The sequence below is a fragment of the Falco biarmicus genome, chromosome 8 (genome assembly GCF_023638135.1).
Source record: "Falco biarmicus isolate bFalBia1 chromosome 8, bFalBia1.pri, whole genome shotgun sequence".
Taxonomy (NCBI): Eukaryota; Metazoa; Chordata; class Aves; order Falconiformes; family Falconidae; genus Falco; species Falco biarmicus.
In genome coordinates this window covers 9,436,298-9,463,894 of record NC_079295.1, presented here as the reverse complement: position 1 = coordinate 9,463,894, position 27,597 = coordinate 9,436,298, and the positions used below count along the sequence as shown (strand labels likewise).

General features: G+C 42.7%; 1 protein-coding gene across 17 annotated transcripts in view; it reads right to left on the bottom strand.

Annotated features, from left to right (window-relative positions):
* Positions 1-27,597, bottom strand: part of LRRFIP1 (LRR binding FLII interacting protein 1) — a 127,123-nt gene that overhangs the window by 92,259 nt on the left and 7,267 nt on the right. For 5 of the 17 annotated variants that reach the window (XM_056350580.1, XM_056350584.1, XM_056350585.1 and 2 more), the window contains exon 1: positions 19,643-19,798. The exons of 1 other annotated variant lie outside the window; for it this stretch is intronic. In XM_056350580.1, the coding sequence (XP_056206555.1) occupies positions 19,643-19,732 (90 nt within the window). In that variant the 5' untranslated portion in view covers positions 19,733-19,798. Of the gene's footprint in view, positions 1-9,286; positions 9,376-19,642; positions 19,815-27,597 lie in introns of those variants that run through there. 11 more of the 17 variants (XM_056350572.1, XM_056350575.1, XM_056350577.1 and 8 more) reach the window with 8 other exon arrangements.

Here is a 27,597-nt window from a genome sequence, read left to right as displayed (position 1 = left end):
ACTGTTACTAATTTAAGAAGTCCCCACTGAGTGCCTGAATTTGAGTAATTCTTTTAATTTCTAATGTGGTTGTAATTGCTAAGTGCATGGAAAAATAACTTTACTATTTATACAGCCTTTTTTTTGGTATGGTAAGCTGTCTGAGGATTTATATTCAACCTATGGCAGAGGAAAAGGAAAATATGTTACACCACACATTCCCAGTAAGCCAACTATGGCTTTGGATGCCATACTTTATATATTTAGACTCAGGCAGAAGCAATTTTACCTGAACAAGCTGCAGCTAAAAAATAGTGTCATTTAAGTCTTATTAATGAAGTCTAACCTAAAAGATATTTTTCTTATTTCTGTTTTGATTAAGAAGAGTGCTTTGATTTTGGTTGGAATTTACCTTAAAATGAACCTATTCTGTTTCCTTTGTTGTATCTGTCTTAGCAAGAGCTTAAGGGACAGGATGTCAAACTTCTACACCAAAATACTATCTGAATAAAACCAGAGACTCCCCATAAGTAAGAAATCAAGCAAAGGGGGCAGGAGGCCTGCATGGATGAGCAAGGAGCTTCTGGCAAACCTCAAACAGAAGAAGGAAGTGTACAGGACGTGGAAAAGGGGACAGGCCACTTGGGAGGGAATACAGGGATGTGGTCAGAACATGCAAGGAGATGATGAGGAAGACTAAGGTCCATTTGGAATTAGATCTGGCAAGGGAGGTCAAGGACAACAAGAAGGGCTTCTTCAAGCACACCAGCAGGAAAAGGATGACAAGGGACAATGTGGTGGGCCCACTGCTGAATGAGGCAGGTGCCCTGGTGACGAAGGACACAGAGAAAGCAGGGTTACTGAATGCCACCTTTGCTTCAGTTTTCACTGCAAGGCCGGCACTCTGGTTTCCCAGACCCTGGGGACAAGATAGAAAATCTGGAGAAAGGAAGACTCTCCCAGAGGACCATGTGAGAGAACACTTAAGTGAACGTGACACCCACAGATCCAGGGCCCCTCTCCATCAACTTTGAAAGGTCGTGGTGGACAGAAGACATGCCTGAGGACCGGAGGAAAGCCCAATTCAAGAGACAGGGAACTACTGGAGAGGGTCCAGCAGAAGGCTACAAACATGACTAGGGGAGTGGAGCATCTCCCTGATGAGGAAAGGCTGAGGGAGCCAGGCCTGTTCAGCCTGGAGAAGAGAAGGCTGAGAGGGATCTTATCAATGTACACAAATCCCTTAAGGGCAGCGGCAGGAGGATGGGGACAGGCTCTTTTCAGCGGTGCCCAGCAGCAGGACAAGGGGCAACGGGCGCAAACTGCAACACAAGAAGTTCCATCTGAATGTGAGGAAGCACTTCTTTACCCTGAGGGTGGCAGAGCGCTGGGACAGGCTGCCCAGGGGGGCTGTGGGGTCTGCTTCTCTGGAGACGTTCAAAACCCACCTGGACATGACTCTGTGCAACCTGCTCTGGGATAACCTGCTCTAGCATGGCTTGGACTGGATGGTCTCCAGAGGTCCCTTCCAACCCTGATCTTTCTGTGGTTCTGTGAAAGAAAAAGATCACTTTCAGTAGTGGGGAAATCCCAAATGGTTAGCCAGTGCGCAACTGACTGGCAGGGGTGTGGAAACAACAAAAACACAACAAAAATCCGCAGGGACTGAACTACAAAACAAGTTTCAGAGATTATGAGCTCCCACTTTCAGAAAAATGTTAGCTCCTTTGCTGCCTCCCCCCACAATCTCTCTCCTTTTCAGGCAAAGTTTCACCTTTTTGTTTAGTGCAGAAGTAGTTTCCAAAATGTTATCCGCCTCATTTCCTTCATTCAACCTCCATCTGCAACCCAGTAAACTGGACAACTCTTAGCAACTATACTGCACTGTAGACACTGTCAGCCCAGCAATCTGCTTTCTATTATGGACTACACTATGTACAGATGGAGTTCATTAAAATAAGCAGTGTGGCAAAAAGCAAACCATTCACACTACAGCAGAGGGCTGCAGCTGTTGACCAACTCTGCCATCTCCAAATAACTCTCATAATTACAGCATGTAACACAATCCTTCCTTATTTGTTCACCTCCCTGCAAGGGAATGACTGCAGGAAACATTCTCACCCTTCCCATCCAACAGGGCAAGGGCGAAGAGAGATCAGGTTCAAGAGGACGTAAGTAACTTATCCTTCAACTCTTCAAAAATCCAAGCAGAGATTGGAGATACTAGCGTTGACCAGTCCTGGCATGAAAATTCTTTAATGGGAGACTCTTAGAAGACTATGCAACACTGGGAGAGAGGAAAAAAAAGTTATGTGAATGTTTGATAGAATTCAACTTCAACTCCCCAGCCAGTGAATCACAAGCAGCCTCGCCAAAGATGTGGGATCTTAAAGCCCCTTCTATTTGTCAAGCACACAGTCTTCACTTTCATGAAAGGTAAAGCCACTTTCGACTTAGTGCCATTAGAAGTTCAGTGTTGAGAATCCAGACACCATCTGAAAAAGCAGCTTTAAGGACTTGGACACACTAGGACACTACAAAGCTGCTTACAAAGATTAGGAGAGTTTATTTGAATATTACAGCTTACACTCCAGAAATTCAACACTATTTACATGAGTATGCATACCTAGCATATTTACTATTATGAATTTATTCAATACAATGATTAATTTCGATGCATAAGTTATGTAAATAATATTATTTCCTCAAATTAGAAGTATCAATAAAATCTTTGCCAGAAAGTTACAACTTTCTCTGTGAGGTCTTGTTTTTAAAATCACAGCTCTGCTAGGGCCTATTAGTCCTTACCAACTGAGAGATAATAACGAAGTTGCTATGACATGTAAATTCCTTCAATTAAATTTGGAGGATTACATTTATAAGGCTATTAACATTAACGATAATATTCAGAGAGGTCTTTAGTAGCAATTACCGTACAAATCAGCGTTCGGAGTAACTTTTTTGAGGTTGGTTGTTTTGGTTTTTTTAAAGAATCAGTTTGATAAACTATCACACTGAATTGCTCAGGAACTACTACACGCAATACAATGAGCAGCTGAAACGGGTAGACACAAGCATCTTTGTAGACAAGCATTATCATCTAAATATGAGTCTTTCCCCTCCCATTTCAGCAAATCCCAAAACTCACTTGGAGATATGAAATGGACTTTAGAGAAAGTGTCAGAAAGAATAGATGCTGCTCTTAAGCCTTTAGATAAATCGTGTTACTTCCACATGAGTCAGTTGAGGCTAGCTTCTTACTTAAAAACTATATTTCCAAATAGCTACAAAATATCATCTGAGGTCCAATGACGTTTTGTAGCTATTTGGAAACATAGTTTTTAGGTAAGAAGCTAGCCTCAACTGACACCTGATTGACTGCAAGCATCCGGGCCCAGAGGAAGACTGTTGTAACAGGAAAAGTAGATGCTGCCATCTTTGAAGAGGAGGAGAAATAGGGGGACTTGCAGCTGTAAAGGTGGGAGGCCGCAGGGACATCTCAAACTGGTGGTACAGAGGAGAGGATGATTCAGTTGTAGTTATGCACAGATTTACTGTAATGCAGACTTCACTCTTGCAGACCACATTTGCAAAACTACTGCCTGGTTTCACCATATGGTAACATTATTATCGCACCTGTAAAGCGGGGAGAAGTCTTCAGAGAATCCTGCATTAAGCCCTTAAAAGCACGCCAACAGCAACAAGCATGACAAGTCCCCCCACTTCCAGGTGTGGAAGTTCTTTGAGCTCTCACCTGTCAAAAAAAGACACTGAAAATGACAAAGCTGTAGCTTCATATGGCACATGGTTACAACATAATCTTAGAAAAGAAATCAGCTAAGCTTTCAGCCTTCCTATATGGGAGGGAACAAAAAATCCCTCACAAAACCTAAACCCTGCAATCACAGTGCAAAGCTCTAAACTAGTTTTTCCACTGTCATTCAGTCTTTTTACCAGAAGTAGACGTACACAAACTTACAGAACCTGCTCACAGTTGTATGACATTTGTTGCCAGCAACTGAGCTATGCTTGCTCCCTTTGCCTGCACACACTTCACACATCTAGCTCTGTCACTCAGAGCTGGAGGACAGATGAAGCTGATAGTTCTGCTCCTGACCTTTACCAGGATGCTTTTTTAGCTCTTTTCAAAAAGTTCTTTGAGACTACTGCTAAGCAACCATGGTCTAAAGCCTCTACAACTAGATAAAGAGAAGAGCCAGGATGCCAAAAATCTTGGATGCGAGGAAATGACACCACTCCAAACGCAGTAATAAAAGGTACACAACATACAAAAGCAGCTAGAACTACTAAGAGTCTCTTGTCTTGTCTATTCTTTCACATCACCCATTAACTCATAAACCCTACTGATTCTTTTCTCAAGAGATATTTAAAAATTACAGTTTGAACTTGCCAAACCTGGGGACACGCATACACATGCGCCCTCCAATGTGTACTGGAAAATAGATGTATTAGAGGAAAAAAAACCCTGTTAAGCACAAAAGCTCATTTTCTCTAGATTTTATTAATAAATCAGTATTGCTTCTAAATATATCCCTGTCTTCTAGAGGTATCACAATACAACATCCATTGCACTAGGGAGCTTATACTCACAGCAAGTAGGCCCAGTGCAATTTTTGCTGAACTTAGGCCGTAGTTTATAAAGTGCAATTCCATCTAATGTAATCACTTTATAATAGATTTCAGATGCTCAAGACCAACACTAGATTAAAAACATCCTGACAAGAGATAGGTGAAAGACTGGCTGCATCAAGCTTAACCTTCCAGTCAATTTATCTCAATAATAATCCTTCAAATTTTGGCTTCCTAGCTTGCCAAATCCAGGCAAGAAAGGACAGACCTTCTACAAAGAAAAAGGCCTTTCTCATACTGCTTTCACTAATGGTCAAGATGCTGAACCCCAAAAAGCTGCTGCAGATCTCTAATCTGTTTCAGAATGGAATTGCAAATTAGCCAGCAACATACACATGCAGAAAACCTCTGCCGCCTGCCTGTGGTGCCCGAACTGTTACAGACTGAGCCACTTCACATTTTGACCCAATTCATCCTGAACAGCCAGTCAGTACATTTCCAGTACCGAGGTAAAACACAAACCTCAAAAAGAAAAAAAAAAGCATTACTTTTTCTGCATTCACGGAAAAGTGTGTGTGGGGGGGGTGTTGTGCTTCTAAGGGGTTAACTTTGTCATTTGATTGCAAACATGAGTCATCAGAGGGAGGGGAAGACAGAACAGTTAGGGCAGGAAGCTCATTCCTCTGACACCCTACTTAGCTAAACCACAGGCATCACCCCAAAGCCTTGCCAGCGCTGGCACTGGTTCACCTCTCAAACAAGAGCGAACACCAAGGTGAGGAAATCGAGCTTGGGAGTTAAGAAACAGGGAATAAAGATGCACCATTAACAGGGTTCTTCTCTCATGTCTATGCTAGTCAGGCAAGACTCAAGCACCGCTTTCCCCGCCCCCCCCCCCCCCCCCCCCCCCCATCTCTTACAGAAGGGCAACTGCTTTACTGGTATATTGGATGGACCTTCAGTACCATGCCCCTTCCCTTAACGCCCCAACTCCAAGGAGCTGTTAAAATCAACACCAGTTCTTTGCTTTCAAAGTTACTTTAAGGTATAAGACTCCTCCCTCCTTTTTTCCTCCTCTTTTGCATGATCAACTTATTTTTCCTTTTTTCCCCTTCTGAGTAAGCACTGCATTTGTACAACATAGTATTTGACTGCCCCAGAAGCATATATTTTCTCATGGTAGTCTGCCAGAATCATTCTGTTCTTGTTTCGACTCAATGTCAAAGTGAGGAAAGCTCACTCTCCATTTCCATTTCAGCCATAACCCCTTCCCCTGGAATTTCCAACAACGCTATGGTAGAAAAAGCCAGCAGACAACAGAATAAAACAGGCTTTTATTTTCCACATTTGAGTGAAGCGTGATAAAAAACCCCCAAAAAACTACCATGCACAAAAAAAAACGACTAAAACTTTTTGATTTGATTAGCTTGGAATATTCCATAATGAAGACAGCTGACATGAACATGAGATAAATGAAAAAGAGAAAGCAGTTGCACAGAACATTGATTATCTTCTAAAAGCAGTAACATTAAAAAGCATTCAAGTAAAACAAACGCAGTGTACTTTGACATCTGACTACTGAAGCATTTGATGGCATTACCATGATTTTCTCTCATGCCCTTGAACTAGCCCATTTCTAAAATAAGCACTGCTTAACAAACTAAAAAGGCTTCTAGGAAGCTGTAGAGTGTTGGGGGGTTTTTGACTTGGGATTTCATTTTCATGTAGTGTAATCTCACAGCATAAGCAACCAAACAGGATGAGGAGATAAACCAACACTGTGAAATTTCATTGCTGTGCTCAGACTCAGCCTTCCGTTTGGAGATTGTTCACCAAGAGAGACCTTTATGCTGAAAGTCTGATTTTATTTTTTTAATGGAGAAAAAAATTATACTGAGCATTGCCAACCATATCATCTTTCAAGGGTCTCCAATACTATTTGAAAAGAAACAAGGACACCTTGAAGCCAATATCTGTATTGAGTTGCACAATGTCATAGATGGCAGTGGCATAGCCAGGCTCCTGAACAAACCGCCCTCAAGAACCAAGGAATCTCAGCATCTTATTAATGAACCAACACTCAGGAGTAAGAATCATGCATAAAAAATTATTCCTGCTCTTCAGAGATAAAAAAAAAAAGTTTTATTTCAGCAGAATTAAGACAAGCAACTGATGAGTCAGAGCACAGAAGTTGGCCAAGAGCCATCACTTTAGGGAATAAAAGTATTTATTGCCAACTCCCACCCAGCCTAAGTATTTTCATGCACTATAAAAATAGGCCTGGTTTAAAAACTATTGTGCAAGAAAAGTTATTTCAAATTAATAATTAAGCGCACAATACTGTCAACAAGACCCGTAATGCTATATAAAAACAAATTTCTGTTTTGTACTTGTCGAGGCATTCCCTGTACGATCAGGTCACACTTCAGAAAGAACTCGCGGCAATGCTACAGAATTGGGAGTTAAATCCATTTATACAATTGGCCTGGTTTGGCAGTATTAGGATGAGTAGCACACCTCATTGCACCTAGCCTGCCTACATTCCTGTTGTAGAACTGAAGCAAAAGCAAACTGAAGATAGTCTGACAATAAACAAACAAATAGATCACATAACTACTATACTAGCCGTTCCTAAAGCAAGTATAATATTTTGAAGGAAACAGTTCAACATATGATCTTAAATATCCAGATTGTCTTTATTTGCCATACCATACTTTCCCTCTTTCCTCCCAGTGTTCACCAACGAGCAAATCCAGACAGAGTAACCACTTACTCAGATGGAATTCTGTCAAGCTTAGCACGTTAAAGAGTACTACAAGCATGTTGCTTCTATATATAAACTGTCTATCTGGTGCACAGTATGTCTCAATAATATGGCCTGCCTGACACTAAATACAAGTTCTCCTGGGTGAAGAAAAAACAAAGTCTCCCTTTGGAGTTACTTTCAAATGACCAAAGCACCCCATAAAGTTCTCAAGGAACAAGAATGCATATAAAGCAGAAATAAAAGTGTTATCCAGCCTTTGGAAAGACTTGTCACACCTACCACTTCTACCTGATTATTCAATTTCTTTAAGTTAGTAAAAGCCTTTCACAGGGCATTCACTCAAAGTGGCAGAAATAAAGATCTGAGCATAGAAGTAAACAAACTACTTCAGGAGTAGTTTCATCTCATAGAAAAACTACACAGCGAGTTACCTCCTAGCCATTCTCTTTCTTCCTCATTTAAGAGCCTTTCTCCCTGGAAAAGGCTAACCTAAAATTCAAGGTATTTAAAAAACAAATTACTATTTACAGTTAAGTACTTTAGTAAGTGGGAGCTCAAAACACAACCATTCAAGTATAAAGCCAGAACGGTGTTTCAACTTTGCTGGCATAGCACTTTCAGCAAGAAATACTTACAACTAATATATCGAATACACAAAAGTATTTCCTCACAGCTTATAGGTACACTTCTGTCACAAAAAGTCAGGGAGATCAAACCACTTCAAATAATAATGATAAAAAAAAAAATCCTTAAAGCTACATTCCCACGTGGCTTCAAGCAAATGAAAGACAAAACAGGTTTTTACAGGCAATGTTAAGATTCAGAACTGGAGATGACCTTTAGTGCACCTTTCCATTGGTGGAATGTTCTCATCCGCAAGCAGGTTAAATTAACTTTAGCTCTTTAGACTGATTAGAGTTAATAAAGCAATCTGGTAATAGACCACTTTATTGTGTTTACAATATGATGTTTTGTTGCACTACAGTGTAACGGTTACATGTTTCAAGGCACCGTATTTCACTACCTCTTCAACTACGACGACTGTAGGTCCTTCTTTTAAATTTCATATAAAGTCAGCGTTAAGTACTGGAGAAGATCAGAAGTCTAGTATATAAATTGCGCGAAGGAACCTACAAGGGACATCACCAGAGGAGACGGTTTTTGTTTTATATATAAAACATGTACACACATTTACCATATACAAGAGAACTATTATAAAAATTGTGATTTTCATGTCCCCCACTACTTCATACTTCTGTTAAACACTGGATCACTCCCGCATGTAAAAAGTGTTTAGGGACAGTTAGGTGGAAAAGAGTTACATGTAATTCTTCAAAACATACCACCTTCACGCAGAAAGACTGTGCTTCTGGTTAACTTAGATATTCTGCTGTAAGATGTCGCCTGCAGTAATCTCTCAAGGCTACTTATGTTGCCACTGAAGAGTCAGGACACTTCAAATACAGGCTGAAATTCATCCACCAAAGAAATGCCAGAACCTGCTTGAGCAAATCTGATGTAAGCAAACTTGATGTCTATCCAGACAATCCACCTTAAAAAAGCCTGGTAAAAATGTCTTTTCTTGTTAGTACAGCTGTACACTGCAGCTGTATGGGTAACAGCTTCTACTACATTGTGCTTTACCAGATTTTCTGTCCTTTAAGCACAAATACCAAACTTCAAACATCTAGTAACAGTACTCTAACCATGTCTCTTCAGGAGAGGAGACACATTCTACATTCTGTTTGCAGAAAAAGCACAGAGAGGAAATTTCACAGAGGAAGTATTTTAAAAAAATCATACTTTTCAAGCAATTTCAAGCAACTGGTCAAAAAACAATTTAATTTTTTTAATAAAACAATTAAAAAAAAATCACACTATTCACCATACCTCACCACTACAATCAATTCATCATCAAAAAACCATCATCACTACAAACAAGATACTTACCTGGCCAGCAGCTACCCTCTCATGTTTGCTATTGTTCCACAACTTCATGGGAAGTGGAGTTCCCCGAGAGAGCCAGGACACGTCACGACAACTTGCCCAGAGTGAAATGGAACTGAATAACCCATCAGCCTGGATTAAAGCTAAAAAACCAGCATTGTTGAAGAAATGATTGGACAGCTTTTGTGTGGGGGTGGGACAGGATTACTGTATCCAAACTGGGTCTGAGCTGTAATGGATTACCTGGAGAATCTGTGTCCTAACCCTTACTAATGAATGAGTTCAATTTGAAATACACTACCAGGCTTGTTTAGTCGTGCAAGAAAAATGACCTTCACAGCTATTTCTTGGAGTTCTTGAAATCAAAGAATGCCACTCAGAATACACTAACTGTGTAAGATGGGCAGCCCTCTCCAGTCAGGTCCTTCCTTTGCTTACTTTTTTCCCTAACAGCAATTACCACCCAGCAGATAAAGTTATAACTTTAATCTCAGTCTATTTTTTGTGTTGATCGATTAATTTCATGTCAGGAACAGCTGTGTTCAAAAAACGGTACATAACACAAGTGGTGAGAGAACAGGATAAAACAGCAGCAAAAGCTCAACCCTTCAAGAATCACATTCTGTTAGAGGAAATCACAATGAAAACCCAATTCCCTGAAGGTTTACTACCAGCTCCTGAGATGCACTCAGCAATCTTAGACGTAAGGTGTTTATACCCAATTGCTGTATTCACAGATCTCGTTTCTAAGACATTAGACTCATCTTTCGATACACTGTATTCATTTTATAGTGGAAAGTCTGAAACAGAAGCCTTGCCATGCCAGCAGCACAGGTAGCAGACCTCAGAGAAGCAACTCTAGGTAATGCAGATCTCTGTAAGAAGCTTGCTTCTGTATTAACAGGTTGAACTCCCCGCCCCCCCCCCCCCCAAAAAAAAAAAAAAAAAAAAAAAGGATTGCTGAGAGCAAAACTCACTACAAACACGCTGCTCTTTGCCTTCTGAGGCTAAATTTGTAGATTGCTCGGTTAGACAACAAATTCTGTGTTACCAGATGCCTCTCTGCTAGCCTGAAAATTGCAAAGTCTGACAGTATGTATTTATTCCATCACTGATACAAAAACATTTTACCAGGACATACAGTGAACCCTTCTCTGCTTGCTCTAGTTCACCAAATAATGATATTTTTTTTTCCACCAGGGTAATTAGATAAGAATGTACAAATATTACTAAAAGAGTTTAACCCTCTATAAATAAAACATTCTCTACATATACCAACATTATCCCTTGTATCCACACACAAGCACACTATTTCCCAGAGCCCCTAGATTCCTCCACAGTTCATGTAAAGGTTAGGTCACATCACTGTTTCAATGTACTCATTTCACATCAGGGCAGATTTAAATTTCATATTTAATAGACAATGGAATAGCATGACCTTTGGGTATCACAAAAAATGTCCCAAAAGCCCACTTCAATTTTCAACAGATGTTGATTCAACATATTTGTCAATGTAAATCCTGTCAGAGCTCAGCAACACATTCAGCGAAGGAAGAAAATCAAGACCAGCACACACACATTTCATGTGGGAGAACAGACATTTTAAAGAAAAAGGCTTATGTGAAATGCACAGCTGCAGAGCAAAGCAATAGGGTTGTAGACCATTACAATTTAAACTGACTTATTTTCTAAAGACACGTGAAGTTATATCTACTATTTTCATAGCAACTCAACTGAAAGAGCTTCAAGTTAGCAACCAGAAACAAGAAACAATACACAGATTAAAAAAAAAAAACAAAAAACCACAAAAAACCCCAAACAGTAGGTTGCTATCTTTTACTGTCCATAGTCAGCAAAAGCAAATATGATTTATGTTAGCATGTGAAGACTGTAATACATTGGCACCAGTATGAACAGCCATATCTGAAGTACCTGAATATAAAGTTATGTGTGTTTTAACAGGGAAAAATTAGGGTACAGGAGTCCGATAGCAGACAGGAGCCCAGGGATTTTTCTGCACGTGAAGCATACCAAGAGCCTTCCCTTGCTCTCCTGTCATCCTAGTACGTTAGCTGATAAATGCTCCATAATTAGAAAACCCAAGTGGGGATGCCTGAAATCTATCTGACCTGAGGGAACGAGTTTAAAAACCTGTCCCAGCCTTTTAGCATGCCAGATACTCCTGTATTCCATCTCTGTCTACTGGAAGAGGCTGGCAAAAGTAGACCGACTCAACTAAATTTGGTATTCAAATGCGGGATTAGAGAAAGGATATTTTGGGATGTAGGAAGTACTTAAAGGAGGAAGGCAAAGAGGGAAAAAAAACCCCAAAAACCAAACCACAAAGCAGAAACTGGCGAAGGGAAAGGTCACAAGATATGCAACAGCAGAGACCAAGAGGGAAGAAAGATTATTCCTTTCTATTTGCTGTCTGTGCAGATCTCTGCACTTGAGAGATCTGTGGGATTGTGAGAACGGTCTGCAAAGAGTCACCAGTGGGACCACTTGGGACAGAGGCATCATCACTTCATTGCAGGCAATATTAAAACATGAAGTCACTGAACAACCAGCTAAACCAGTAAACACACAAATAAACAGCTTTTGTGGAACTCTCTTCCTGTAAGCTCTTCTGTTCTGGGAAAAATAAATCAATTTGACTAATTACATATAAAAACTGCAAATAATGATGTTATGGTAGGAAATCCCCAACTCTGAGAATCTATTTTTGAGGAAGCCAGAAGCAGTTGCAGATACCATCTTCCTTGTTTCTTTAATAGAAGTTTGAATACAAAAATTGAATAATCCACTCGCATCCACATAAACCTTCTGACAGCTAAGAGGAAAGAAAGTTGTTGCTCTGAAATTTAACTGTTGTTTTTGCATTTCTTCACATGCCAAAAATAACAAGCACTCCCCACCTAATTAGCAGGTATTAAAAATAGGAACACAGCAGCGGTGATGCACCTGGCAATTATGGTTTACCAAAGGCTCTGATTTCTTGTACAGCAACATATAATACAAAAATAAAATCTAAATATTTTCTCGTAGCACAGACACTCACAAAGCATTGAAGAACTAGAAGGCATCCAGTGATTTTGCATGTATAATGTCATGAGTAAGCTGTATCGCAAAGGAAACTCTCATCTTGCACACAAAAGCAGCATGCAGGAAGGAGAAAAGAGCAGTGAAAGAGAGCAGTGACAAACCAGCAAGGAGCTAGAAGCAATCGGAAATGAAAAGGCTTCCTCACCACATCTGAGACTGGAACACAGCTCAGATTTGGCACTATCAGATCACTTTCCCTGTCCGCTGTCTCCAGCTGAACACTTAAGCACTGCAGCAGTATTTAGGTGGATAAAACCACAGCCCATGCCAAGTTGCTGGCTCACAGGCTGCAGGCATGCAGAAGGGCAAAGCAGATGCAACTGAACAAATCCACCTCTTCTCAGATCACTCAGGATATTTTACTGAGAGTACATCATGAAACAATCAACTTTCCAGTTTTAGGTCAGAAATTTTTAATGAGCAATTAGCTCAGACACTCATTTTTGTTGGCACCAAACAGTATCTTTAGTCCCTAAACTAAAAAAAATAAAAACCAAACTTATTTCAATCTATTCAGTGGAGCTTCCAAGTCTGAATTAGTCACTCCAAAGTTTAAGACCAGGGTTGTGCCCTTTACGTGCAATTATTCTCAATACCCAAAACATCCAACCTTCCCTTAACCCAGAAATAGCTGGTTTTGTTAAAACTTTCAATTTTTTTTATATCTAATAATAAAGCCAAATGTTTTTTGAATGCCCTGCCAGGCAGCTTTCCAGCCACTCTTCCCCAAGCCTGTATCATTGTGTGGGGTTGCTGTGACCCAAGAGCAGGATCCGGCTCTGAACCTTGTTGAACTTCACACAACTGGCCAACAAAAACTTTCAGATTCCTACCAGTGAGGTATTACCTTATTTAATATTTACCATGCCACAGCAAGCTTTAATTTCAACAGTCAAAGCTTCCACAACCAGGCCTTTAAGGGTTACCTTACATTTCTTGCTACCTACCAGCAACCAGGTATTCTGAGGATGGAGAACCACCAAAGAGTGCCTGCAAATGAGCTCCAGCACATCAGACTACTTCGTTTAGGAGATCACTGTCTCCAGTCACTAGTCTCATTCTCCTGTACAAGGTTATACTCCTCACAAGGCAGCGGATGAAGAAGCATACAGCACTCTTCACCAGCAGCAATTTACCTTACAGCACATTATTTTTAAGTTTTAACAGACTTACGGTCAAAGATGCCAGGCTGGAATCTAGCAGTCACAGTAACCTTGAACCGCAGTGATGTGCGCCACAGCAACTCATCTCAGCTACCCCTGGTATAAAAAACGTGTTCACCAGGAACTGGCCAACACTAATTTGCAAGACTGAAGACCAAGTCCACTCATACGGCTGCTGTTTAAATATATTTTTAACCAATGTAATAGTCTCGTTTCAATGCAAGTTATTTTTCCAGCTTTAGCTGGGAAAGTTTTACAGCCTACTCCTTGCTCCCTTTAGGGAGAGTGTCTTGGGAGTAGATGGTTACAGGGTCTTCCCATAAGAAGCCCTTAAGCACTTCCCTCATCTTTACTGTCTTATGAAAGCCCAAACATCAGCTGTTTTTCCTAGGATGTGCAAGGCCAGCTATTCATCTCTAGTAGATTCAGGGTGATGAGCAAGAGCACCAGGTAACACCAGAAGCAGAGTAAGCTCCACAATGAAAAGACCATGCACTTATCCTCCTCAGAAGCACCTCTGGTATTAAAAAAAAAACAAACCAAACAAACCAAAACTCTCAAAGCCACCCTACCACTATCTGAAGGAAAATTTGGCTTATTGCAGTTTCCTTTCCCTTCCCTCCTCCCCCCACTCCCATGGGCAACTTCTCCCCCAAAAAGTATTTCAACACAAGTGAGACAACAGCTGATACTTCAGAGCTGCTATTTTAAGGTTTGCCTGTGAGTGCTTATGTCTAGCTAGACAGATTCACTGCTCCTGGCAACCTGCTGACTTGACAGAAGGGACAAATACCTTGTTTCACAAGCCCAAAATGCTATGTGGATGATGCTCCTTGCAATCAAAGGATCAAAAAAAAAAAAAGCCAACTGGACAGTGTTGAAAGCCTTGCAAGTACACTTGAGCTCCAACTTTCTTCAGCAACAGGCCTGGAAAAACATCCTTCTAGATGAGGTAATGATTAGTTTTACATCCTGCAGACAAGCTCAGCATCTGGGCTTGCAAAGAAAAAAGCTGGGCTTCCCATGTTGTTAATCCTAACAGTAGTGTCTTGCTTGACTGAAATAGGAATCACAGTTCCTAAACAGCTGTTTCCTCGGAGAGCAAGAGAACAGCTGAAGAGGACTCAGGCCAGGCGTGGGCACAGAAACAGGCAACTAATTATTTAAAGTTGCAATAGGCATACTGTTAGGCAGACTGCATTAGGAGACAGGCTACAATCACCCATTTAACTAAAATGAGATGGGTCTTAAGGTTTTCATCTTACCTAAATCATCCAAAGCTGCTCCTTCACACATTTGCTTTGGGAAAGATTATAAGTGACGCCAATGCCATTTGTTGGCTATATAGACATAAAACATCAGGAAAAAGGAGCATTCAATAAAGAGGAGCACATTTGCTACATAAAATCATCTCAATGTTGGAACAGTACTCCACACCCCACTGCAAGCATTGCCTACAAAAGTCCTCCTTCCTTCCTGTACTTAGATCAACAGGGCCAAGTCAAGCCCTCCATAAGCATCCCTTGCTTTCATAACTTTCTATTCTAGAAGAGAGATCTCGAGGCAGGTATGCTTTTCCACATCATTTGTTCTCTTGCGCTGATATGTTAACACTCAAAGGCAGAAAGTAATGAAGCGAAGAATGTAAGTCAAGTACAAGCAACTGATGCTACATAAAACAAACTTTCTAAAGGCTTCTTTTGGTGTATTTATCTGGCTTATAAAAGTCTTCACACATCTCTAATGCCAAATACTGCTCAAAAAAGTTCAACTATAGTAACCAGGCACACACCTTACACGGGCATTACCTAGTACATCCTTAGGGAATACACTGCTTTAAATGCTCTGGCTTGCATTAACAGTTCATTAAAGCTTGCATTCCCATATATAAATATCCATTCTGCGTTAGCTTCAACTTGTACCAAATTGTTTCCATCTCTGTTTATCAAAGTCACCCCCGTTGTTGTATAAACCAGAGAATCCTCCCTCAGATTATCCCCTCAGTTCAAAAGCCAGGCCTTTAGATTCCACATACAGTGATCATGGCATCTCTTCACTGGTCCTGAAACTCCAATGTAGGCTTTCAAAGTTACTTAGTGCCTTCTCACCATAACCAATAAAGCTGGCTAGCTGGTTTCACCTGCATTTTGAACTATTTCTTATCAGCTACACTTTCTGTTCCTTCACAGGAGTGTAACAGGCCAATTTTTGGATCGCTAAGACAGCATGTCAATGCCCAAAGTAAAAACAATCAAATTTACAGTCCATAAATTGATCATGCCATTTATTTAAAAAGTAATTATTAAGTATGTAGGTGACAGTTCTTGAAATTTTGGAAATGACACACAGCACAAAAACAGTGAAGCAGCAACGCTTGTAACATTACTTTCCTTAACGGTAAAAATAAAGCTAATGTTGCTTGAATTATTAACTTTGAATTAATTACTAGCTAAAGAGTTCTACTGTGTAAATTCCTGGATGAAAAAGAGAAGATTCCTAGCATGGATATCACAAGGCAGGATTGTTTTTCTGAGCAGTATAACTCATATTGGTTTCCAAAACACTAGCAAAACAAGGTGTAAGTGACCTTCCTAGTAAGACCAAGAAATTTACCTTTACCTTGTTCTTCATCATTCAAAACAAAACCCAGTATCTAATATTATCTGCCTATAAGAGAAATATCTTGTTTATAAAGATAGCAGTCCTTCATTGGATTTGCAAAGTTCATTCTGTTCTTTTAACACATTATTACTGTAGCTAGCAAAGAACATAGCAGAGGATCAAGAAAAAAAAAAATCCCCTAGAAACAAGAAGGAAAAAAAATTGCCCTAGAAACAATGTCTCAAGTTATCACATTTAACTCATCTAACCCAAGCAGGATAAAAGCAGGAAACCAGTCCCTGCAAGGTCCAGGACTCTGTCTTCCTGAACCACACGTACACTGGCCCAAGTGAACGGACAGATGACTGACTGCACAGTACGCATACCCAATGGTTGTGCTGGCACAGACCTCGAGGAGTATCAAACTGCTAGATTTTGCAAACACTGCTGGCATGTATTCATGGAGAGGAATAAAATAGCCCAAAAGTTTCCATTGACCTAAACACAGAATAATCTACTGGCGTCAACACGGGTCTGAAAGCAGACAAAACCATCATTGATCAGCTTTGCTCTCATCTGCAAGAGCTGACACCCAGAAAAAAAACAACCTTAGCGATACAAGGTAGGTGTGCATACAGCAAATCCCAAGTGGCAGTCATCTGCATCCGTTAGAAACTCAGGACACCATGTTCTTATGTTAACTATATTTATGTATTTACCATCCATTTAATTACCATGTAAGTCAGAAACTCAACAGTCAGATCTAGTGGTACAGTACTACTCTTCTCTGATGGGCAAGGTGGTTGACAGTAACTGTACCTTCTATCTCTACTCTAAACAGGTCTAGACAAAGTGATAAACTACTTGCAGCTGATCTAGTTCAGAAATTGCCTCAAACGTTAAAGCTTACTACTACTGATTAACATGACTAATACTGCTACTAAAATCTTGTCACTACAATATGCTTCACTTTTACAATTTCCTTCTGCTTGCTTAGTTGCTTCCTCTTAAGAATGTTCTCACATACCGTGGGGGCAAGGACTGCCTTCTTCACCACACAAGGCTCTCTTTCAGTCTACGCAAGACCATGCATACACAGCAAGACATCCTGGTTGCAAGTTCAGAAAAATTTATGCTTCAAATGGCCGGAGTTTTGAGTTTTTATGTGTTTTAAGAGTTTTAAGTCTTAATGTGCCCTTATAGAAGCACATGGTATAGCGAGAACTGTTGATTTTTCAAGATATTCTGACAATTACAAAATAAAATCAGAATGTGTCAAAGCAGCACAATCCTTTTGAAGGAAAGCCAGAAGAAGAGTAGATGCACACATTTCAACTCACTCCCAGAGACCCCAAGGTAAAAGTACCTCTATGAATACACCTGGTTTGGATGTTTTCAGGCTCCCACCTGAACACAGCAAAATGATATTCTACAATCTGGTAATGACTTGCAAGTCATTACCTGTGGCTTCAGGATAACAAAGACGACCAAAGACCAAAGGAAAAAGAAGGGTGAAAACCTACGCACAAACACAATACATCTGTGTCTCAGCTTTGCCTAACCAACCTGCAAGGAAGGCTGGAAGAGCCAAAATAACAGTTACCCTTGTACCCTTCCTAACATGAAGACTCTCAACATCCTTATTAGGAGGAGACAAAACGCTTGGTTTACCCTTTTAAGAATTCTTAATATCATATGGAAAGATTCATCCAAGATCCTTTGTGCAGGGAACAGGCAGTTAAACGAGAAAACTACTGTAAGTGCATAAAACCCAAGACAGAGTAATGCAAAGAGTTAAAATAATATGGGAAAATGCTGAACCTTGAACTTGGCAGTTCACAGTTTTAGCACTCAAGGGAAAAAGATAAAAGACATGCTTGTGTTGGGCTTTTTGACCAAGTGGAGTTGTCCTTTAAACAATCCCCAGAAGAAAAGAAGATGAAAAAAAACCACCAACACACCACCAACCCAAACCCAGAAAACAGTACAATATTTGAGGCCTCAAACCACTGCACAATACAGGGGAAAGCAGTATATAAGCTAAAAAAAAAGCGAAAGCAGGAGAAGTGCAACAGAGAAGGACAACCTATGCCGCATTGTAGGCTGTCATTTTCCTTGCTCAAGTAACAGCACAGCCAGGACACAGTCAGGGAATTTTAACTCTCATCCCAAAGCAATTCCTAGGCCATTATCGTGACTCAAACTTTTAAGGCACAGCACAATCACTCTTACTTGCTATCTTATGTCCAGGACATGAAACATTCTTGTCCTCCTACCTCAAACGCCATCCCTAGGAACTTTCTCATCTTCTCATGATACTGCCACGAAAACATGACTTCAGGAAACACACTATCCGAATCACTCACGCAGGAATTTGTCTACTGTGCATATTCCGAAGATGCTACAAACCCCTTCAAAATGGTATACAATAATAGTAAAGGCTTCCCATGTCAGGGCTGCCTTTAGTGATAATACCCGAGGTGCACAATGTTACAACTAACTCCATCTATCAGCCAGTTGCTACCAAAAATAAATGGCACATTAGCATTCATCTGACCCTGATGCAACTGTGATTCAGGAAAGGAAACCAAGGGAGACTTAAATCTCTTCTAGAAGAGCAACTTATCAGGTAACCCATCTTAGGGTCAGACCAACACAAGGCAGGGAGGAGACACACACAGCCCCAGCTGAAGGAAGAGGATGGCCACCACCAGCAGCAGTCCACACCAGATCAGCTTAGACACGGTGAAGAACAACCCCACAGCCACTTATCCCCACCACAGCTGGGGGTTGCCCATGTCCCCCCACTGGAAGATTGTGAGAGCCAAGATGCTGAACAACCTGTGTCAGATCCAGTAAATGCAAAAAAACGAATCCGGGTCATCCAGTTTGCCACTGAACCAATGCAACTGTACACAACAAGTAAGAATAAAGAGGCAGAGAGAAAACAGCCATAGGCTGGTTTAAACCCTTTAAAGTCAGACCAAGCACAATGCCGCGTCTCGCCAGCAGCAAGCCTAACTCATTAAAATAAATATAAGCCAGTTTCCAAGTTAGACTGTACACTTATGCCTACACCCAGCATCATCTCCCAGTCTTCTGGCTTATGCTTTTTTTCCATTTATACGTATCCACAAACCCCCCGAGTGGCCTATTTTCTGGCCCTCAGTCATTAACGCCGAGCCCGGCGGCGGCAGACAATTAATTTCCCTCAGGAGGGGCTGGAGCAGGGAGGGGTTTGTGCCCGGGCGGGCACCGCAGCCCCTTCCCTCACCGATAACCGCTCCAAGCGGCTCAGACCGAAGCGGTGCCCCCGGACCATAAAGCGGGCCGACACCGCCGGGACAAATGCCATTTAATGCGAATTTTATTTGGCGCTTCATCAACCTGCCCTTGGCCGGCCGTTGCGCCCACTGCCCGGGGGCGCGTGCGCGGCGGCGGGGGGAGCCCGGGGGGGAGAGGGGGGCTGGGGCTGCCGCCCGCCGCTCACCTCACGGGCGATCTGGTTGAGCGCATCGTCCTCCGCCGTCAGGCGCTCCCGGTTCGGCAGCCGCTTTCGCCCGGTCCCCTGCGTCCCCATGGCGGACCTCGCTCTTCCCCGCCGGCCCCGGCCCTCCCGCCGCTGCCGCCGCCTCTGCCGCTCGCCGGCGCCGGCGTGAAGAGCGCGGCCGTCACCGCCCCCCGCCGTGCGCATGCGCCGCCGCCCCCCGCCCTGAGGAGACGGGCCGGCCGCTGCCTCACGCCCCTCGGCCGCGCTGCCGGCGGCGGGATGCGGGATGAGGGGGGGCGGCCCGCCCGCTGCCCAACCTCAGCGGCAGGTCCCGCAGCCGTGGTCCGCACCGCGGGGGGCCGCCGTGCCCGCACCCCCGGCCGGGCACAGCCCCGCGCTGCCCGGCATTCCCAGCCCTCCGGGGACCGGCCCTCCCGAGGCCTCTTGCCTGTAAAGCCGAAGAAAATTTCCCTGAAATCGGGGAAACAGACGTCAGGATCTCACTAGACATAAACCTGGGGGAGGTTCTGTGCCACCAGTTCGGGGGGATTGGGACAGAAACCCGTCCCCTCACGCCCTGAACCCTCGCCCAGCCTCGTAGCCCTGTGGGATCGCTTCAGCGATTAATTTTCCTATTAAGTATAAGTGGACGTGATTAATTCCTGTGTCAGATATGTGAGTGCTTAATTAATTCACATTGACAAGGAGCATGTATAATCTGGGAATCCTGTCACAGCCCTTCTACCTCAATTTCCACAATAATTCCTGAAATATGAATTATAACTCTCTCAAGCTCAGGACACCAGATGCATTACGCAGATGTGTGACAGGAAAAAAGGGCTGCGAAACTTACCCACCCCCTTATTGACTAAGGCCAGCAAGCTGTGTTTAGTCTTGACTACTTAATTTTACCATGGATTCAAGCGTGATAAAGGTAAAAGGCAATGCCTGCCTGCTCTGGTCAGCCCAGTGTTTATCTGGCAGTTTTCATGTACAAAAAGTGAGATTTGGGTCATCCTCAAATTCAAAACTGTGTCAAGCAGCTTAATATATCATCTCTTCTCACGAGGGCATGTGTCAGAGCATAAAGCAACTGGTGGCTGCATTAGGAAAAGAAAAAAAACCAACTAGTTTTAGCAGAATCCCTTTCCCCAAGAGCGTGCAGATGCCCTCTGTCAGTCCCAGGCTGGTACTTGTTCTTCAGAAAGTATTTAATTCTCACATGTCGCTTTTTATATGAGTGACATCAAGGTGCCTATTTATAGCTGGTGCCTGTGCTGAAGCGATTGTCTCCATGAGATTGCCCTCTGCTCCTCTGCAGCGTGGTACCCACGAGCTCCCAGCACCACCACTGGAAACACTGGGGTCCGACCTCGGCAGGGGGTTGCACAGAACTTTGAGGGGCAGCTATTGGCTTCAGAGATGAGTAATTAAGAGCTCCTAACAAAGTCCTCCTGGTCAGCCACCTCACCAGGCAGGTCCCCTCTTCTTAGCCCTGGGATGGGTAGCCTGAACAGGAATCTTTCCATTTTTGACAGTTTTCTCCTGTTTAGCATCGCTTTCAAGAGAGAACTCGAAGCCCACCCTCTCCTTTACCCTGCCATCACTCCAGCTCTCGTTCAAAGTTTAGGACCTTCTCAGAACACTGAAACACTCTTTTTTACAGACAGTGTTTCGGCTGTGCATGCTCTCACCACTCATGTTCCAGCTGTATTGGGAACTGTGGCTCTTCTGATCACTGGGTAGTGTTATTGCACTGATAACTGCTTCTTACACCTGGGACTATTTATCTTTAAAAAAACCCCAAATTATTATTTTGTTAGTAGAAGCAGATAGATGAGTTCCCCACCCTACTTGGGTATTAAAAGCAAGTGTGTCACATCCTAAGATTTGGCATCAAGCTTACTCTGACCCCACACAAGTGGGGGAAAAAAAAAGCACCTTGCAGCGCAGGGGCCTTAAAAGTGAGCTCTGACCCTGCTACAGAGGCAAAGCCTTGCAGTGCCTGGCTTTCCTAGGTATCCTTCAGGCTTCCCTTCTTCAGCCACCTCAGCTCCAACCTCACCTCCCCAAGACCTGGCTTAGCACTATCACCCTTTCAGGTTCTGCATAACTTGTTCTCTGAGCTCTTACCCTTGCATTTGCCCCTGCCCTTTGAGGAATTCTGGCTAAAGAGGAGGGGCAGTGCCTTATTTTTAGGCCTGTGTTACCCAGGGATCTCAGCCACCTGTGCAGCTGCATCACCATATCCCTGCAAGGAATTTCCAGTTCAGTGGTGCAGTAAGATTTGCACTGGTGCTGTTTGCCTTACTGGCTGAAAGCCTTACAGAGGCTTGGCCTTACAGCCAAACTGAGGCTTGGTCTAGACAAGTTTATGCCCGAAAACCTACTATTGAGAGGGCTTAGTAAGAAAGGCAGACAGAAAGTAAGAAAAATAAATAAATTTTAAAAATAAAGCAGAGAAATTGGAAGAGAAGCAGCTATTGCGTGACTGCAGTCAGATTTTAAATCACACATTGAACATGCACTGCAGTGTAAGAAATCCTTCTTTTTTCTTGCATTCCAGACATGTATAGTAATTTTTTTCTTTTAATACAGTCAAAATAAGCCACCTTGTTATAAAAATACTACACATACAGAATTTGTCCAAATAAATGTACAACAATGATTCAAACACGTTAGTTTTGGCTACACTATGAAGCACAGTGAGTGCAGCTTGAAAATGAAATACTGAAATGTACATTTCTTATTTTAACAAGCAACGTGAAGTCGAGGCTCGTTTTGTCTGAGAGTCATAACTGTGATTGATGATACTTGGACAAGACTGAGTATCCTGTGCCAGTTTAAAGGGCTCTATTTTAAGTACATAATACGTACCTCATTCTCCAATATCCTGTGTGCAAGGAGGCCATTTTATGCTGAGCCCACCCCAAAGATACAATTTTCCCTCTGTGCTGCTCTTAAACCAAACCATCTTGGAACACCTCGCTCTTGAAAATCAGAACAAGCAATTGGCTGTTAAAACTGCTGCTGTTGATGTACTCAACAGATCGCTTTTACATAATAAAATGAATCGTTTTACGTTCTGTGCAGCAAAATATGATTACATCTCTATTAGCGGCAAGCCCTGGTGTAGGGGAATCCAGTGGCTAGCCGACAGCGTTAAAGAAAACACCAGGGCACCTCTCCACTCCACCATAAGATCACAGCATCTGCCAAACCAGAAATGAAGTCTGACGGCTTTAACAAGATGTCCATTAGTCCAAGGAGAGTGCAATGCTTTGCTTAAATACATTGGGAAATCTACGCTTAGGAGGCCAATATTTCATATTGTCAAGATATGTGAAACGAGCAGAGCTCCATTAGCATTGTTACATTTTACTAACATAACAGCAGTGGTATCCAGCAGGGTCTGTGGATTTATTAATGGGAAAAAATTACATCACAGAGAAGTATGTGCTGGCACTGAAATACTGCAGAAAAAAACAACCACTGGTGCAACTAAAGGGCTTGTACTTTATTTTAGACCTCCTAAGGAGCCCAAGATGATCCTCTTCAGCAAATCAGACCTCCTGGGAAAATCTTTCAGATGATGTTGCCACATTTGAGCAGTGTCAAAACAGGGTTTAGGAGACTGCTAGTGCCTATGCAAATTTTGTCCGGATGAGATTCGTTACTGTTGCTTCATCTCTTCAAGCCAGCAGAGTTGCTATTTGCATCAGTGGAGCTCTGTCATGCTGGGAACCTCGCTTAGCTTCATTCTGGCTAGCCTGGGGCTTGTAGTTACACAGCGACTCATCACGGCAGAGCGGTATCTGATGACTGTCTTCTCAGGTGGTCCAGAAAAGAAATCCATAAGCTTGGGTTGACCAAGGAGAATACAGCCCATAAAGTTGTAGGCTTCCAAGACAAGCTTTAGGAGGACTCGGGGCTGGGGGTGGGGGGGGTGGGGAAGAATCCCACAACAGCAGCAGATTATGACCTTGTTCCGTTTTATCTACAGCAACTTACTTGCTACACTAAAGTGTGGTTTTTTCCAAAGAGGGCTTATTCATCGTCTTCATCTTGCCAAAACTCCTCAATGACCTAGTGGCCTTCTCTAGTCACTGTGGCGTGTCACAAGACATAGTTTTTATCTGTAAATTTTTCACAGGTCACTGAAGATTCCACTTTGGGGATCTCGGGGTCTCAGACTTAGATTGCTTCCCAGGTGGAGAAAAAAATCTTCCTTTGGAGGGAGTTTTTCAAAGGTTAACCTTGGGGTTGAGTTCACTTAGTATTTTCATTAGCACCCTGACACAAGTATGACAGCACTAATGAAATAAGCTGATGAGAGTGTTATGAAGCATCACCAATAAAGGAGGATAAAGTCATACAAGAATAAGAAGAGGTTAAGGCAGAACTGTGTGTCTTTTCTATAAACTACTTTGGGGAAAAGGGGCAGGGATGATGCTATGTAACGCTTAGAGCCAAGTTAGCACAAAAGCAGCTAAACAGGCCATATATAATTGTTGTCTGGAAATCAGAAGTTTCTTGCCAAAGTTCTGGACATGCATCCTAAAGCAGGTTTTGGGTAGCTGGGGTGAAGTACGTTCAGTCTGCGATAAGCACTATACTGAGAGTCTATGTCTTAACGAGTGCTAGCCCAAACACCGTGGGCTCTCTACTCTGCTACTAAATTTGGGAGATGAATATCCATCATGGATGACACTGCAACAGCCCCAGAGACGTTGTTCTGGCCCTACTGATGCTCCTGTTTGGAGGACATAAGCCAGCTTTCAGCCAGACCAACACATGCAAGCTCTCCATTACTGTGCCAGAGAGGCAACTTACCTGCAATTTGCAAGCTGTCACCGAGCTTGCTGAAAACTGCCCATCCTGAGCTAAAAATGGGAACTTGCTCAAGGCAGCCTCTGTGGACCTAATCTAATTAGCAGCAGACATGCGGCTCAGAGTGTTTCAGCGCAAAGCAAAGTGAAGCCAGCTCCACAGCAGCTGTAGTTGCAGGGAGCCAAACCTATCCTAGGCTGCTGAATAGCAACCGATGGCCACGCCTGGATCACGAAGGCAGCCTGTTATGGTCTGCTGTTTGCTATCTGCGCTCCTATCTGCTGTTCCCAGCCTGCCACAGCACCGCAGCAAGCTGCAAAATCTGGCTGTTTCTTCTACTTTGGCTTCCCCTCTTGCTGTGTAAAAAAAGCTAAGTTTCAAGAGAGATCCAGGCTATTTTCAGAAGAAAATATATCATGCATCTCTTCCACCTAGCCTAAAAACACTCCTCATTTCCTACCTCAAGTGCTATGGAGATAAAACCCATTCCAGACTGCGGGACGCATGGGTATTACAGTGACAAGACCTGCATACCCCCTGCCTTTTCTTTCCAGATCCTGGGCAGAAGGCAGGCAAGAGGTCAATATACATATTTAATTTGGGAATACAGCCTCTACATCTGTCCAAAACAATAGTCTGAACTAGGTAGTCCTTCAGCCGGACGAAATCAGGATGGCTTTGGCGAAAACAGTGCATTACATCAGCTGAAGCAGCTGAGGAACTGGCTTTGCATCACTTTGGGATTAATACATGAAAGCATTCCTCCTGCCATTGTGCCAGTGTCCTTGCCCCACTGACAGTGCATAGACACAAGAGCGAGCAATCACATGGCCTTGCTACAGAGTCAAGTAGGGCTTGATGCTGCCTACTTATTTGATTTTTCTCCGTGGTTTTTCTGCTCCATGCTTTTTCTGCTCCATGCTGTGTGGCCTCATCCACGCCCATCCCAAATGCTGCAGAGTTAAGCTGAGCCACATTTTCCAATCTGGCCCTCCAGGTTTTCTTAAACTCCAGTTGTTTTGGAGAGCAGTAAAACACAGCCACAACACATGGTCTAAAAACAACCAATTGTTTGTAGCAGACCAAGTGCTTGCGCTAATTAGTCATACTGTTCCATAAAATGGCATATGAACATCATTTTGGAAAAGCTTATGTGAAACCACATCAGAGTTTAACTCCCTCAGCTGGAGCGGAAGAGGGGGAAGGAGGTGCCGTTTGTTGTCCCTGTGGAAATCTATCCAGATTCATCCAAAGCGCAAGTCAGAGGCAAAACCATCCCTTTTCTCAAGCACAGCAGAACTTAACCGTGCTGTGCTTCTAACCGTCTTTCATGCTTGTCAGGAAAGAGGTATTTTCCACTGATGTATTTTATAGCAAAATGAAAAATTGCCACGTTTATTCTCAGGGAATGGTTCCAAGCACTTAACATCAGGCAGAAGAGCACCTGGGTCTGATCTCTCATGGTTCTGCGTTATGAACTGAAGCTGTGCATCACTGCTACCCCATCTCCAGTCATCCACCTACACAGAACAGTAGCAAACCAGCGGTGTCAGCTAGCAATTCCTGGCTTGCCTAAAGTAAGCCATGCTGGTGCTAAAGGATTTCAGATTCCAGCTGTGATAATCACTAGTAGGGCAGGAAGGCAGGTCATTATAGTTTCCTGAAATAAAGAAGTTTGCTTAAACTGGGAAGTGAAAGAAGATACCGGTAACAAAACATTAGAGGAAACAGAGACAGAACTCTTCAGATGTTACTGTGTGTTAGAGCCGGTGCATCTAATTTTAAGTCATAACACATTTTTCTGGCATCCCTAGCATTTGGGTTTTGCTCTGCACAGTGACACATGGGATTGACTCTTCTGCCCAGTGCACTTTACCTGCCCTCTGCCTCACTGTGCACCCCCAAGCCAATTCATCTGTTAGTTACTGCACCCGATCCCAGCCCTGCAGCAGTTACCATGCTCTGCAATTTTCATGTAAGGCTTTTCTGCAACATTAATTATTATGGAACTAAACCCCTTCTGATCCTTTCCTATAGGAACGTGAAGAAATTAGCTCCTCTGTTCTCCATCAACAAAGAGCTAAAACAGTCAAGCAAATGTTGTCAAATTCTCCAGTGTTTAGTTTTCCCTCTGACTGTATAAACAAAAGATTATTTTTTTCCCCCCCAGACATGAGGGCTTGTTGCAGAACCCTTTTGTTTCAGCTGCATATAAAAATAAATAAATAAATAAATCATTCAATACCCCAAAATGGACACGGAAACCAAAATGCGTGCTTGCATCTAGAAACCACCAACTTCCATAGCCAGCTGAATGGCATGTCAAGGACTGGGCTGGAAACAGATGCCAGAGGCAGGAACAGAATGGCCTCAGCCACAAGACTCTGCCTTTCCTTTCTTTTGCCTTCTGCCTTTCCTAGCTGTGCATTTCCCCAAGAACAGCTACTCGATATATCGCTACTTACTACAGGGTTTCCAGCTTTAATCCGTGTAAGGCTGGGCACTGTTAGAAGGGGGCATCTCCCCAGGGATTGACAGATACCGCCTTTGTTGCCCAACCTCAGTTTCTACAGAAGTTTTCATCTTCCCTAGCCTTGTAGCTGTGGTGGCAGCTGTGGAAAAATACTTCTCTGCAGTGGCCTCTTTTGGGGCAGTTACTAGTTTAAGTTTCTGAAACATCCTGAGCACATTAGTGGCTCAACTCAACTAATTAGAAATTCCCAAAATAATTTTTAATATATTTTTCAATTATAGAAAGAGTTGCTCTAGGTAACAGCAGATAATGGTTCACCCCAGAGGCATCCTTGTTCCTTCCTAGTTTATTGGCAACAGATGACTCATTTCACCTCTGTGTAAGGCTGACTGCTTTACTACTAGTGGCTGGTGTTAAACGAGGTTGCTCAGGCTCATACTGGTGAAATAATTTCTATTCTTGTGCCTTTAGAGACCATGCCTATAACACCCAGTGTGTGAGACTGAAAACCAGCCAAATATTTAGACATGACCTCAAGAAAGCAGGACTGCGATGTGGCCACCAGTCTGCTGCAAAGCATGAAGAGGCAAAACGCATCATCAAATGCCCTATGAATGTGTCTGTACTATACATCCAAAAGCTGGGTGGGGAT